This window comes from Chelonia mydas, chromosome 8, assembly GCF_015237465.2.
Source record: "Chelonia mydas isolate rCheMyd1 chromosome 8, rCheMyd1.pri.v2, whole genome shotgun sequence".
NCBI lineage: Eukaryota > Metazoa > Chordata > Testudines > Cheloniidae > Chelonia > Chelonia mydas.
This window is the reverse complement of record NC_057854.1, coordinates 77,568,247-77,584,134: the sequence shown is the minus strand read 5'-3', so window position 1 is coordinate 77,584,134 and position 15,888 is coordinate 77,568,247. Positions and strand designations below refer to the sequence as shown.

The window sequence follows — 15,888 nt, the reverse complement described above, 5'->3', positions numbered from 1 at the left end:
CGCTTCAATACCATTACCGAATGCATGATCAGTGATGCTGAAAACAGTTTTGTCCCATTTACACTAGTAATTAAAATGTTTTTAACACCATCTTAGTGGGACCTGTTGCAGCTGTTGCCAGCAATGGGTCAATTTGTTAGTATAGATGGAGCTTAAATGTAAGCTGATGCCGGTAAACAGTCTGAAGACAATTTCCAGCCACAGAATAGCAGCAAATGTAGCAGCAGTGGAAATTCCGCCCTTCCGAAGTCTTCTCACTTGAAAGCTTAATTGGGATTATTTAAAATAGGAAATTGCATTTTTCTAAAACACAACAAAATTAATAGAAAAACCTATATTAAAACATCATTTGGCTGCACGGTTAAAATGAAAATGTGTGCAAATCCAATAGGTCCTTAAAGTGACATTAGCTTAGCCACACTGAACATTCTGAGTATCTTTTGGTATATATTAAAAACAGAAACAATACTATATTAAATATTAAACCATTCATTTAACGATATAAAAACAGAAAGGAAATATGTAGTATGTATGTCATGCAACTTGGCTGACAATGTTGCTGTAGGAATCCAAACTTCTGTATTTCCTGGCTTTTTAATTTTAACTGCATTAGTGTAGCTTTTGCATTTAATTGGTGGATACTAAAAATATTCCAATGTTTGTAACTGAGGGATTCAATAAAGAGGGTTACATTGTGAGAAGCTAGAAGTTTTAAGTTCCATTTTAATGTCTTATTATTTCTATCATGAACTAAGAAATGCTTGCTGAACTCTAACAGTTTATAGGATGATGACTAAAAATATTCAATTTATAGACATAAATCAAAAGCATATGTCATAAATATACAGCTCAGGGTAGCATAAAATCCCTCCTTTACCTGTAAAGGGTTAAGAAGCTCAGATAACCTGGTTAGCACCTGACCAAAAGGACCAATAAGGGGAGAAGATACTTTCAAATCTGTGGGGGAAGGTTTTTGTTTTGGGCTTTTGTTGTTCTCTCTGGAGACAAAGAGACCAAGCAAGTAATCCAGCTCCTACTGAATGATACATCTAAAATTACAGAACTGGTAAATAATAGCAAGGAAATGTGTTAGAGTATCTTTTGTTTTAGCTTGTGAATTTTCCCTATGCTAAGAGGAAGGTTTATTCCTGTTTTTTTGTAACTTTAAAATTTTGCCTAGAGGGGAATCCTCTGTGTTTTAAATTTTATTGCCCTGTAAAATTATCTTCCATCCTGATTTTTACAGAGGTGTTTCTTTTACTTTTTTTTGTTTATAATAAAAGTTCGGTTTTTAGGAATCTGACTGTGGTTTTTAGTGTCCTAAAAACCCAAGGGTCTGGTCTGTGCTCACCTTATTTACTCTGAAGCCTCCCCAGGAAAGGGGCTGAAGGGACTTGGGGGAATATTTTGGGGAACAGGAACTCCAAGTGGTCCTTTTCCTAAATCTTTGTCTAACTCACTTGGTGGTGGCAGCGATACCATTCCAAGGACAAGGAAGAATTTGTGCCTTGGGGAAGTTTTTAACCTAAGCTGGTAGAAATAAGCTTAGGGGGTCTTTCATGCGGGTCCCCATATCTGTACCCTAGAGTTCAGAGCGGGGAGGGAACCCTGACAGCATATTTTAAAAACTTTTCAAATGGTGTCAGTATCTCACAGAAATGTACACTGAACAATAAAGCTAATAACAATATCTGAATTAATGAAAATTCTCTAAAGGCAAATACAGTGCCTTCTATAGCTCCCCACTAGGATCTCCTTCCTCGGGGACTAATGCCTGAGAGTTATTAGAAAATTAGAACAGAGACTTAAAGATAAGAGAGTGTATTAAACTAATCAAAATGCAAGGGCCTGTAATCAGGTATTCAAATGTTTTAACCAGTTGGCAGGCAGGCACAACTATGGGAGTTTGATATCACAATTTTCTTGGACAAAACTGCAGGCATATATTTGGAGACTGGGGTGAGGCCGCTTTCCTTTATCTGTGCTAATCAGATTCAGAGCACATGGATCTGAGGCACAAAAACCCAGAAGAAGGAATCATTAAAGATAATGGATCCAATCCTGCAATAGTTATTCCAGAAAAACTCCTACTAGGTTGAGGATTGTAGGATCAATTTTGCTATCTTCAAAAACCTAGAGTTACAAGTAAATAATTGTCCTTTTCACTCCATTAGGTCAGAAACCAGCTAACAAATACACCATCCATGATGGAATTGTCCACACTATACAAAGATCTCCATTTTTCAAAGACATCATTCTTAGTGTTGGAGGCTGGAATTTTGCCATATGGAAAGAAGGTGTTACAGTAAGTTACTTTGGCAACAGACATACTATAGTTGATGGAGAAAAGAATAGAGTAACTACAGTATATAGCCTCAGGGACAAGGCTCACGGAAATGATGGTAGATGGCAGAGCTGGCCAGTTTGAAAATAAATTGGGTTAAAAAAAATAAGCTATTTTCTCCTGCCAGAGCTAAGCTTTTAAAAATAGTTTTGTAAACTTGACTCCAACGGAGGAAGCAACTTTCTCTAATACCAGCCTTCGTGACACTTGTGGCTTCTGCCCAGGCTATTTCCATTTCAAGCAGTCTGTTGTCAGTCAGAGGAGCTTGAGAGTAGAGGTAGGATATGCTAAACAATACTACAGGCTTGCGGAACCCGCCATTAAACAAAAGTAATTTGAACAACAGAGTAATAGAGACAGCAAATAATAATTCAATCTCTCTTTTTTTTCCCCTTTGGAGTTATAGCACATTGAAGGGCAAAGTGACTAGTCCTAAGGAAAAGGAAATGCACTATTCTAGCCTAAAGATAGCAAAGGCAAGGATGGCTATGGTAGCATCCATACCAGTGAGGAATGGGTGCAGTCTTTTGGCCAGCCAAATATTGAAAAACGTGTTTCTTACTATTGCTGCCACCTGGGAATCCAGGACTTCAGTTGCATCTAGCAAAACCCAGATTTTTTGTTTGTCAATAGGTAGGCAGACTCCCTCAACTGAGGGAGTGGGCATCAACTTTTCCACTTCCCTACAATGCTTCTCTTTACCAGTCAACAATATACACACTGGTTTTGACCCCATAATTACTTGTGTAGTGGGATCACTCAGAAATGGGAAGCGTTCTCACATTACACAAGCAGGAGGCTGGAAAGAGTTCTGACTGGGTTGTTTTTTTGTTTGTGATTGTTTTGGTTTCTTTTATATTGGATTTTTTTTTTTAAATTAAGAGTGGCCCAATCCTTCAATCATGCTGCTCATCAAAAAGATATACTGTAGGACATTGGTCCTTATCGAGAGCAGGAGTTTTCTTCATTGGTAGAGAAGATGGAAATATTGATATTTGGGACCTACTGGAGAAAACACATGAGCCATCCCAGACCCAGAACATCTCTATATCAATGATCACCTGCATCAAACCCTGGATCGTCTCTTGTATGTTGACAGTGATTACACTTTTTCATAACACTATTTTAAAAATAAATCATACCATGATCCTGGAAAGGTTTATGCATATCCTTAAGTTTACACACTATGCATTGTTCCATTGAAGTCAGTGAGACTATGCACTGTGAATAAAGTAAAACACATGCATAAATCTTTTCAGTATTGGGGCCTTCATGTTTTTATCATTACATAAGCAACTAAGCACAGTTTCTTTTGTTTTTTAATATTGTTACAAAAATATTGTTTCTTTTAAGCAAGTCTGAAAAGGTAAAAATATATTTCTATGTAATAAGGGACATTTAATTATTAGAAATACAAGACAAAATAAGGCTATTTTTTGCTGCAAAAACAAAAACCTAAAAAAACTAACAAAAATGAGTCTTTGGGAGCTATTCACTCTCTCTGTTTAAAAAGATTGATGGATGTGCACACTTGCTTAAGCATTTTTGTCAACAGCTTTATGAGGTTTAAGTATTTTATGGGTGAAACTGTGCATCTTAAATAAAACAATCTTTTTCACATTTTTAATAGCGAGTCAGAGAAATGCCTAGAACTTTACATAGGAGTTTTCAAATTATACTTGCCTATTCCCTGGGAAACCATGGAAACTGCAGAAAAGCTTCATGACCCTTACTAGATTATAAGCACTTTGGGGCAGGAACCCTCCTTCCCTTGGGTAGAATGCCTATCACAGTAGAGTCCCAATCTGTGATTAGGTTCTCTGGGCACGACCACAATAAAACTAATATGCAATGACTCAAATAACCATATTTGGAATTCTGTATGAATAGAGGCCTTAGCTGAAAAGTTAATCAGTAAATACTAGAATTCATTGTTAAAAAGATGCCAACACAGTAATGGTCATACTGGGTCAGGTCACTGGCCCATCTAATCCAATATCTAGCAATGACCAGTACCACATGCTTCAGAAGAAGATGCAAGAATACCCATAGTGGACAATCACAGAATAATTTAGAGGGGAATTTTCTTCTTAGCCTATCAGTTAGTGGTTGGCTTATGTCCTGCAGTCTGGGGGTTACACAAACATTTTAATTTACTTTCTGTATCTTTAGTAATAGCATCATTGTTTATTTTGTTTTTATACTCTCATAGCAAAGCAGCACTTTTTAGCTATATCTGATAACTTTGGAACTCTGCATATTTTAGAAATCTCTTGGACATTAAGTCACCCTTCCAGTAACGAGGTTTGTAACATTTTCTACTTACCCTTTAAGTGACCACATATGTTGTGGGGTTTCATGACTTTTTTTTTTTTAAGGCACATCCTTTCACGTTATCGGATTCCTACATACTAAAGGTGATTAGCTTGTGTTTGAAATGATCCACAGCCACAATCTCATAACGTCTCACAAACCAAAGCTGGACCTGGGACGTCCTCAGCAGTGAGACCTGAGAGGAAAACCAGTTGTTGCAAGAAGCAGAGTTGGTAGAATTTCATCCTTATAACCAGGCAATGGGAAAAATGTAGATGAAGTGTCCAAACTGTAGAAACACCATTTTTTGCCACACGCATAAAATGGCGCCAGGTTTCATAAACTACATTCTATACACTTGCCTTGACTTTTTTCCTATAAATTTTGCTCCAAGGAAGTCAGTGACTTCAATTGAGCCATGCTGATTTACACCATCCAAGGATCTGACTGTAGATCTTTTAGGATCTGATCCTGCAAACCCTTACATAACTAGCCCCCACGAACTCATTGGGACTGCACATTTGAGTAAAAACGTTTAAATTGTAAGCTCTTTGGGGCAGAGACTGTCTTGTTCTGTGTGTTTGTACAATGCCTACCACAATGGGGGCGTGGTGCTGTAACACTACAAATAATAAATAATTTGCATCAATAATAATTTGCGAAATTAGATGCTGAATTTGCATGTCTTCTCTCTGTACCTCTTTCATTCAGTTTCTCCCAGCTCCTTCTCCCCACCAGAAAACAAGTTAGAGGCCCCATCTCACTCGTTCTAACAATTTTTTCTGCGGCTTATTCTGTTCTCCCTATTCTCTTTCCCCAAATCGCTCCTGCTCACTATCCCAAACCTTCCTCTTACCATTTATGTACTCATGTATATTGTGAGCTCACTATGAAGTTATGGTATGTAACCAAAATGAAACAATATGAATACTGGTGATAACTGGCACCCTTGGCTCAGTAAAGAGAACCTCTCCAGTTCAGGTTAGGGACACATTTCCAGTGTAGGGAAACTTGTGCTGCTTCTGCCCATATTGTATTTGTTTTGTGAGTAGAGGGCTTTACTGGACAGAGTTGTCAATCCAGCACCATTTGGGAATATTTATCTACTTACTGTAAAATCTTTACATTCTGTTAAAAAACTCTAGGATCTTGAACAGTCGTGTTAGGGAAATTGGTGCACAGTCTGACTCAAATAACTGGCATAGTGGAGAGGTCGGGTGGTGTTGGGGAGCTTAGTGCATAAAACGTAACTCAGGACTGGTTTACACACAGACCTGGATTGATTTAACTAAATCATTATCATAAAACCAATTTAGTTATTTTGGTGCAAGTGTGTGAGGGGTCACTCTTATTTCACAATGTGAGTGGGTAAAGTCAGTTTGTTATTGAGACTAGAAAAGTGACTTTGGCCACACACAGACTTGCACCAAAAACATTTAAAATCAGTTTTAATCCATGCCTTTTGTTATTTTACTGCAAGTCTGTGCATAAACCCATACTAGGATAGGGAAACTGATAACAGCATTATCAGGTTAATCAGGAAATGGTAGATGTATCACATTATTACAGAATTTCTTAATTTAGTTCTGTATATTTAAAAAGATGCTTTAAAGCAGTGCTGTTACTGTAGATGGATTATGTGCTGAAAAGTGCGATGATTCAGATTCACTGATCACCACAAACCATGCTTGCCTTTGTGTTAATAGCGTGCCAGTGTTCTTCATTACTTTGAGAGAGAGGTCAAACATCTGGATTATTTTGAACAGCGTCAAGAATTCCGAGCCAAAGAAAGAAAGGAATTGGAACTGGAAACACAGAGGAAAAAGACAGTAAGTTGAGTTCAGGAGGTAGAAAAGCTAGTGTATTTTTTTTTAATTTTTAAAATATGCCTCTCTCTTTGCGCTAGGTAAAATTTCCTCTGATATTTCCATCTGTTTATACATTAAAAACAGCTTTTGCTCAGCATTTTCTAAGTAAATCCAACTGACCACTTTCATATTTATAGACTAGTCTATCATTTGGGGAAGAGAATATACTGTACTAGTTCATGCTTAACTCTTCAGTCCTTACTCAGCCAGCACACTCCCTTTGACTTCAATAGAGTTAGAGTGAAGATCAGTTTGACCCTGTTTAAGAACACTTATTAATGTCCCCTTTCCCCTAACTGTACATTTGAAATCTTAATTTAGGTGCCATTTTTATAAGTATTATTCTTTAAAGTCAGCAGGCAGAGGCCCCAAACCTTCAGCCCTTACTTACATACAGCCATAGTATCATTGGACTCAATAGGACTGTTCATGGAAGTGATGATTACTGGCATGAATAAGGGTTGCAGGCCTGAGCCCTACATACATAAAGCTAGAACTATTAAATTACAACAGTCGGAAAGAGATGTTTTTCCAGTTTGATATTTTAATTAATGTTTTACTCAGATTTGTTTTTTCTTGTTTGTGCACCCTCCATATCACCTTGTTGGGAGTGTGTTACATACAACACTGTTATTACCATTGACAGTAGTAGAGGACTATGCGATATGCCAGATGCAATGATTCCCCCTTGCGGAGAGAGGGAAGTGTAGTGCAATGAGAAGTGCAGTAAGGAAAGTAACTGAAATACTTCCCTGATAGACTGTATTTTCTAAATGGACAACCTACCCTAATTCTCAATTACTGAGGGACAGCCTTCACTCATTGATAGATTTTACTTTCCACAACCAACTCTCTGTACAACTTTTCATGAGTGATGTATGTGAATACTTGGATGCTAAAATCTAAACTGCATTCTTAAATTTATTCTCCTAAATTTGGGTTATTGCTGATTATGTACTATATGTATCATATGACTTTTAAAAACAAACATGGTATTTGTGGATAATCTAAGCACTATACCCAAATGTACATGCACTCTTTTCTCAACCTGTGTATTATATAATTTTAACATTAGCTTTATACAGAGCATTATATATCCGGAGTCCTGTGTGGTATGTGAAAGGAAGTGAGCCTTGAATAGACGATGAGGCTTGTCCATAGGAGGTACTACTGCAAGGGCTTGGAGAATTAAATCTATCCAATAGCTCTGTGTTGACCTGACTAATAAATGATGTTACTTAGCTGATGAAATGGCAGATCTGTGCATGTGGTTCTCAGTGATGCTCCACTCCTGATTATATAGCTAAAAAGATGGAGGTGAAAGAGTCAGCATTGACAATCACTGACTGAAAACCAGTGGAATCGTATTAATGTTTCAAAGCTAACAGCAGCTCTTAATGAACTATTGGTTACTTTTTCCTCAGAGAGTGGCTGGTGGACAGAAATCAAGAGAACAAATGGAGGAGCAGATGAATATAAATTATGTAGATTTTCTGGATGAAGAGAAGAAGATCCTGACAGGACTTGGGCTACTGAAAGCAACAGATAGATTTGCCTAGAACAGAACACAATGAGCATATTGGCGAATGTGGTTTTTTTTTTCAGGATAGGTTATTTTGCTTTTTTGGGAAACCTGTATATATTTAATTAGCAGCATCTTTAGTATGAGAACTGTAAATATAAATCATATCACACTAGGCAAAATTATCTCACTAGCTTTATGAAGATGTTTGCTCAGAGCAGCAGGTGAGAGAACACTTGATTTGTGATATTCCTGCACGGCCATTCATTAATGATTATAGTTATAAATGAGTCATCTCCTGGTTTAATGGCATTATTTTAAGTTAGCCTACTTATTTATTGTTACAATGCACCTACCCAGCGCTGTGCCTGCTGTAAAAGTATTCAGTGAAAAATCTACTCAACAAGTCAAAATAAGACTACAACATCCTCCCCTGCAAACTGCTCCCGTTCGAATAGAATAAAAGGATATTAATATTCCTGCTGCTCAGCTCCAATAAACATCTCCCACGCCACCATTCATCATCCCCAAAGCACTCAATTCCCCTGGAAAAGCTTACTTTAAGTTTTGCAGCATGCCCTGAAGGTCCCAAGTTTGGGCATGTCATGAATCAAGGGAGAAAGAGCACTCCAAAGCCAGTAACACACTGCCGCTCGCCGCCTTTGGTTTACATCAGGAGGGACCAGTCAGCACCTCAGATGACCACAACTGCCCTGGCAACATACGAAGAGAAAGAGGTAGTCTCTCAAGTGGCTGGGACTGAAGCCTTTAAACCTCATAAACAACACCACACACTTCACCTGGGCAGATCATGAAGCACTGGTCTCCTGTGCTCTTTTCATGGAAGTCCAGCTCATAAGCAGGTCACTGTGTTCTGAACTACCTGCAATTTCCACATCATTTGAAAACGTCGCCCCAAACAGAGCACACAATCTAACCTTTGGGTGATTAGGGAGTAGAGCACGGCAGCTAGTACGGGACTTACTGTTTGTTAAATACAGAGTGTGGCAGACCCACAGAAAGAACAGCAGGAACCATACTGGCCCAGGGGGCCTATGTTTTGATTCTGTCGGAGGTGTGAATTAATGCCACTTTACAAGCTTTGCTTCAGTATTCAAAGGCTTCTTTGAGCCCCATCTCTGTGTTGCTAAAGTGGTTCGCAGACTTTCCTTTGCTGAAGACTGTGAGGAAAGGGAGGTTTACGCTACGCAGCTCTTAGCAACACAGCCCAGCCCCTACAGCCGTGGTGCTAAAAGGAGCGCAGTGTAGCCACCGTTTGTCGGCAGGAGAGAGCTCTCCCGCCGAGAAAAAACATCCATCCCCAACGAGGAGCGGTCGCTCTGTCGGCAGGAGAGTGCTCCTGGCGACAAAGTGCTGTTCACACCAGCGCTTTTCTTCGACAAAACTTGTATCTTTCAGGGGGATTGTGTGTGTGTGTTTTTTTTAACACCTCTGAACAACAGAAGTTGTGTCGTTCATTTGCCAGTGTAGACAAAGCCTTCGATAGAAGAAACAACAAACAGATACGAGCTAGACACTCATCAAGAGATTTTGATGAACCCTGGTAACTACAAGAATGAAGCTCTAGTGGCTAGGTATGATTGTAGAACCTGGAGGTGTGTGTTCCTTAGCTAGTTTTCCTGTGTTGTGATTAACAACCATTTGCACGTAGTTAAAGGCGAGCACAAGATTTTTAAAAAACGTGTTTTCCTGTGAATCCCATGCAAGATGGCTCTATTTCTTCATGTCTGACATTTATTTTAAGGTTCAGTTCACAGTTTGATTTAAGCAGATTCTGAACAGTGGGAGGATGGATAAGAGGGTAGTCACAGAGGTACTCTAGCCCCTCAGAACACTTCTTTTATTTACATGCTGCAGTTTGTGAAAGTTGTTCTGTGAAGAACTGGGTGGTTCCAGATTAGCAATGGAGATACAGAGCCTTACATTGCAGGTTTGAATCTTTAACAACTAGTGATAGTGACCAGAGATAATGCACTGGCTGTCACATCTCCCATCTGAAATGAGCTGACAGGCTCAATCGAGCTTTGAGATGTCACAAAATTCACCAACGTAAAAATTGGTGCTGAGTGGCCATTTTGATGTCAATCACAGTATAGGGACCAAAGAATGTAAATGGAAACCTAACTGCTTTCATCTTTAGCGGGTGGTCACATCTGGTGAGGACTGATAAACATTTCTAGGGAATGATTCTGCTCTTTTTGTGGAATCGACTAAACACCATTACATTGTGTGGAACACATTGTGTGAACTGGTATAAAAACCTAATGAACAGAATAGATCTCTCAACCAGTAATATTTCTGAGAGAGAATAAAAACCGTGTTCTAGTTTTTCCTTGGTCCTTTCACAGATCTCTGATGTCACAGCCGTATATCAGAGCCCAGCACAGCTGCATAAGAACAGCAAGAGTTCCTTCTTCACTAGAGAATTCTCCAAACTAAAATCCTGGACTGGTGTAAACCTGATCTTTGGCAGAAATTGAGTACAAACATCACAGCACAGATGATGGATGTTCTCCACACCGACTGCAACGGGCAACATGGAGTAATGGCAATAGCTTGAATTAGAGGGATACCAGCAGATTAAGTCATATATGTAACATATTTCCTTCTAACTAAAATTGAAAGAATTGTGTACATTCTAATTACTTTTCATGATTTAGGCTTTGTATTTTTGTTTTGTTTTAATTTCTCTCAGCTTAGGCAATGAAAATAGATTATTCAGTTCCTCTTTTATGTCTAGTCAGTTTCACTTGCTGGCTCTAATGCTTGTACTGGGATGCCAACATTGCAGGGCAATTTCTTTATTTTAAAGAAAATTTCTATTGGAAAAAGCCACAATTTCTTGTATTTGTCTTAGCTTTTGTAAAAGCTTATTGTTAATAGGCCTAAACTTTGGACTAAGTTTCACCTGCCAGTAAAACCTTAAACAATAACATCCTTATGCCTTTGCTTCAAGGAGGTAATCAAATTCTTAACCAAAATCACAGATCTAACCCCCAAGCACCACCACCACCCCCCCAAGTCTAGGAAATTTCAGAACTCTGCAAACTGGAGCATCTCTGCTTAAAATAATCATTTTGTTCATCGGATTATAAAATGATTCCTAATTTAAGATTAGTAAATGCTTAACAAATGGAAGACTGGACCCATAAAAATATGTTGTTCCCCCAAGGAAACTGGGTTGTATTAGAAAGAGCAGCTTTTACTGAGCACACAGTGAATGTTGCTGTTTGCATTTCCACTGAAAGGCAATTATTCCTGAGAGATGAACCACGTGTTAGACAACAGCTTTAATATCCACAAGTGTAAATGAGTAACAGCCTCATTAATATTTATGTTCATCCTTTATCTGCAGGGATGACTCTTTACATTATGCAGCGTTCCTGCCTGTTGCTAGGTTTCCAAAGCCAGGTCAGATACCATGTAACTGAGTAGAACCTGTCAAGTGGAAATTAAATGTATCAGAGAAGGACAGATTAAACTCTATACGGGTGAATTCACTCTTTCCATGACTCACTGAGCTGTTTTGAGGGTCACAGACTCCTGTCAAATGAGTGTCCATATGGTCACAGTAGAAACTAGAACGCAAAATAAAACTGACACATGGGGCCTTTGCCAAAAGAAACTTCTGTAGACCAATGCTACCTAACTACAGTGCACTACTTCATCCGAACAAAGGCTATTCTAAAAACCCTGGAACAAGATAGCTATGAGCTTCCTGTCCACAGAGAAATACAGAGATTACAAATAGGTTTTAAGGAAATGTAAAAACATGCTGTAAACCCACAAGGGCTAGTGTCTCAAGGCCCCTCCCATTAGGTATATTTACTTTTTGCTAAAGCTTCAGTCAGGCTTAAAGAAAGTGCCAATTGAGTACCACTAAACCTGGATGTAATTATAGTGTGACATTTAAAAAGGAAAACTGAGCACGTGTGTTTAGAAATGATTATAAAATTATCAGCCTTTTATTTTTAATTTGAAGTTTAAATACTATTACAATTACATTATATGGCTCCTCTATATTAGGCAATCTCTACATCAAAATAAAAGTGAACTGTAATAACCACTTTCCTGACATCTATAATGTTGTGTTTTCAGCTGGAGATCAAATGGAAAGGGAATGCAGCTCCCTTTGTTAAATCACCATTTAACAAACAAATTGGTGTGCACAGATATGGCAACTGTCCCACCACAAGCTAAATTGAAAAGCTCTATCCTCTGGTTGTGAGGCCTATATTTTATTAGAGGAACATACGATTTTTCAGATCAGCTTTCACAGAACTTTAGCCAACTAGGACAGTCTACAATATACAGAAGTCAATAAAGTGATCACTGAATGTACCTGGAAAATCCCTGTCACGTTTGTCTCCTTTACTAAGGAGGAAAAAAAAAAAAAGAGGAAGTCACAGCTTCTCTTCCTCAAACCACTTTAAAAAAAGCTCTAAAAGTTATTCAAGACAGCCTCTACATATACCCATGCTCCCCAGCACTTCAGAGGAACCACTGGAAAGCAGTGGGGGCTAGATGCGTGCTCTTTCACGGGACCCAGTGTTTGGAGCAGAGATTAAAAAAAGGGATCATACCTTCCCCCCTGCCTCAGTCACTTCCATTCTGCCGCTGATTCCTTCAGCGTGGACAAGACAGCACCAGTACATAGTAACCCAGACCTCCTGGATGTAAGAAAAAGCAGCTATTACAATGTTTGTGCTCCAGGACATTCACTCACAGAAGGAAACTTTCTGCACAGATTTCAAGGCCTGATACTGTTTCCACTGAAACCAACAGCAAAATTCCCACTGGATTCAGTGGGAAAAGGATCAGGACCACATAGGGTAGTATTGCTTTTGGCTTATAGATGAAATAACTTGTCTAAGCTGTTTTATTTGTTTAAATTGTTAAAAAGAATATATACACACAAGGCACTAGAGATACATTTTATAGAGCGCTTGATAGAAATGAGCTTCCCTGTTAAAAATCTTGCAGTTATCTACAAACTATCTAAAATAACCCAAATGTGTTACTAATACTATGCAGGCAGCTCTGGATTGGGATCCACAAGTGCTAGGGCTTTGTCTACACTACAACCTCCTCCACATCAGGAAACTTAATCACAACCAGGCTGTCGCCCCACCTGGTTACAGCTGTGCTTCCAGTTCTCTGTACAAAGTGGACCTTAAACTTTTTTAACACATAAGGTAAAGCATTATTCTGACCAACCAGAAATTAAGGTTTCAGACTGGTTCTGAAACATGGTTTAGGGCAAGTATACACTATAAATTGGAACCCTGTTTTGTAGTCAGATTACAGAACAACCAGATTTTAATCTGGTACCATGACATAATTGTAATTAGAAACCGGAATCATCAGACTAGAGCTCCATGTAGTCTAGTCTCCTGTCTCAGCAGCCAGTACCAAATCAGGGAACTGCAACAATCTTCATAAGGGACATAATGGCATAACCTGCCTATAATGAAAGTTTCTTCTTAAACTTGTCAATTAGTGGCTGGCTTTTAGCCTGAGCATGAGGGTTACATCCTGTATACATGTTTTAGCCTCTCTATTGTAACTCCGGACATTCTGTTACCTGTCTCAGTGTCTAACCCAATCCAAACCAATCTTGCAGCAGAGAGTTCCACAGCTTAATTATATATAAGAATATTGTCGTGTAGATGGCAAACTCCAAGGGATAGCCTACAGCCTTCCAGGATCCTGGAAGAGTGGAAGATGTACGGTACACGTCATGCTTCACTCATGGTGTCATCAATGTAAAGGGAAGGGTAAACACTTTTAAAATCCCTCCTGGACAGAGGAAAAACCCTTTCACCTGTAAAGGGTTAAGAAGCTAGGATAACCTCGCTGGCACCTGACCAAAATGACCAATGAGGAGACAAGATACTTTCAAAAGCTGGACTGGGGGAGAAACAAAGGTTCTCTCTGTCTGTGTGATGCTTTTGCCGGGAACAGAACAGGAATGGAGTCTTAGAACTTAGTAAGTAATCTAGCTAGATATGCATTAGATTTGGTTTGTTTAAATGACTGAGAAAATAAGCTGTGCTGAATGGAATATATATTCCTGTTTTTGTGTCTTTTTGTAACTTAAGGTTTTGCCTAGAGGGATTCTCTATGTTTTGAATCTGATTACCCTGTAAGGTATTTACCATCCTGATTTTACAGAGGTGATTCTTTTACTTTTTCTTCAATTGAAATTCTTCTTTTAAGAACCTGATTGCTTTTTCATTGTTCTTAAGATCCAAGGGTTTGGGTCTGTGTTCACCTATGCAAATTGGTGAGGATTTTTATCAAGCCTTCCCCAGGAAAGGGGGTGTAGGGCTTGGGAGGATTTTGGGGGGAAAGACGTTTCCAAGCGGGCTCTTTCCCCGTTATATATTTGTTAGACGCTTGGTGGTGGCAGCAAAAAGTCCAAGGGCAAAAGGTAAAATAGTTTGTACCTTGGGGAAGTTTTAACCGAAGCTGGTAAAAATAAGCTTAGGGGGTTTTTCATGCAGGTACCCACATCTGAACCCTAGAGTTCAGAGTGGGGAAGGAACCTTGACACATGGTTACAAAAGTGTCATCAAACTGTGGAGGAATCATTTCTGGAAAAGTGATTTCTGAAGTTACATCCACTTCTAGCTACAATGATTTCACCAAAGCTACACTGGTGCTGCTGGATGGGGAAACCATCATCTTTCACTTAAAAACCCACTGTTCTGGAACATGACATGCTATTTCAAGGACTAAATTGTTTTTACTGTGGAAAAAACCCTACATCTTGGGGTCAGAGGTTTGTGGCCTGGCAACAGAGCGACCAGATGTGTCCCTGGCTTATCAGCTTTATCCTGTAAAAACACTGAGTATCTACTTTTGCCTGGGATTTTCCCCTCTACTTCTAGAACACTTTGGAATAGCTTCACCTACCTTTCTGTACTGGTATTATGTCAATAAAACGTCCAAACGTTGCACAGCAGGAAAAAAAACAGTTCACTTCACTCAATAAACCTTCACCCAAATTCCATCCTCAAGAACTTAACCAACAGCTAACATGTTGCAGGCCTCTTTGAATAGCAACACCACAGTTCTAAAAATTGCAAGAGGTTTTAAAGACAAGCAAGGCCATGCAACTTGCCCCCTCCAGAGGGCAAAGTCCAAGGCATAGCTTAAAAACGAGGATCCTGGAAAAGCAGATGAGGTACAGCGCATGGAGTACACAGCTTGCGGAAAATACAGCCACCTAGAAGAATGAATTTCACAAACTAAAATGTGATCTAAAAGTTCACTGCAGAGTGCTCTTGTTGCAGGCAGTTGCAGCCACTGAAGACTTTGAAATGACTGAGAAAAGTAATCAATCATTCTGATTATCCATTGAAAGGCCAAGATGATACTGAGCAAAGGAAAGTTTAGGCTATTGAAGAAAATGTCATTACAGCATCATCAATGAGACTGTGGAACCACCTCTCAAGGGAGGAGCTGCAACTCCTACCAAGACTGGAAGTTTTCTAAATGCTATGCTCTAGGAATTATTTTGGGGAAGTTCTAGGACTTATGTTATACAGGAAGTCAGACTAGTTAGCCTTCTGGCCTTGGAATCTATGAATCTATTGCTTGAGTCATTTCAAACTGGACTGGATACAAGTGGAAGTGGATGCCTGATGGCGTCGGTAATGGGATGTAGGAGCCTTTCATCTCTAGGTCCATGGTTCAAGTTCAAATTTAGAGACCTGGCAAACCACCATATGGTGAACGTTGTTCGGCGATCTGAAAAAATCCCCTCAAGAGGGCTTTCCTGGAGGGCTGCAAGATCTGCAGTGAAGGGAAGGCCC

The 15,888-nt window shown here is 39.2% G+C and overlaps 1 protein-coding gene across 5 annotated transcripts in view; it reads left to right on the top strand.

Annotated features, from left to right (window-relative positions):
- The window catches only part of DNAI3 (dynein axonemal intermediate chain 3), a 55,450-nt gene extending 41,517 nt beyond the window's left edge, over positions 1 to 13,933 (top strand). Inside the window, exons 19-24 of one of the 5 annotated variants that reach the window (XR_006283433.1) lie at positions 2,175 to 2,305; positions 3,227 to 3,431; positions 4,557 to 4,648; positions 6,364 to 6,486; positions 7,950 to 8,271; positions 10,417 to 13,933. Coding sequence is in view for 3 of the 5 variants with exons in the window: in XM_007068737.4 (XP_007068799.3) it covers positions 2,175 to 2,305; positions 3,227 to 3,431; positions 4,557 to 4,648; positions 6,364 to 6,486; positions 7,950 to 8,084 (686 nt within the window). In the remaining 2 variants the exon portion in view is untranslated. Of the gene's footprint in view, positions 1 to 2,174; positions 2,306 to 3,226; positions 3,432 to 4,556; positions 4,649 to 4,722; positions 4,762 to 6,363; positions 6,487 to 7,949 lie in introns of those variants that run through there. The other 4 variants (XM_007068737.4, XM_043521353.1, XR_006283434.1 and 1 more) reach the window with 4 other exon arrangements.
- Positions 13,934 to 15,888: the final 1,955 nt, after the last annotated feature.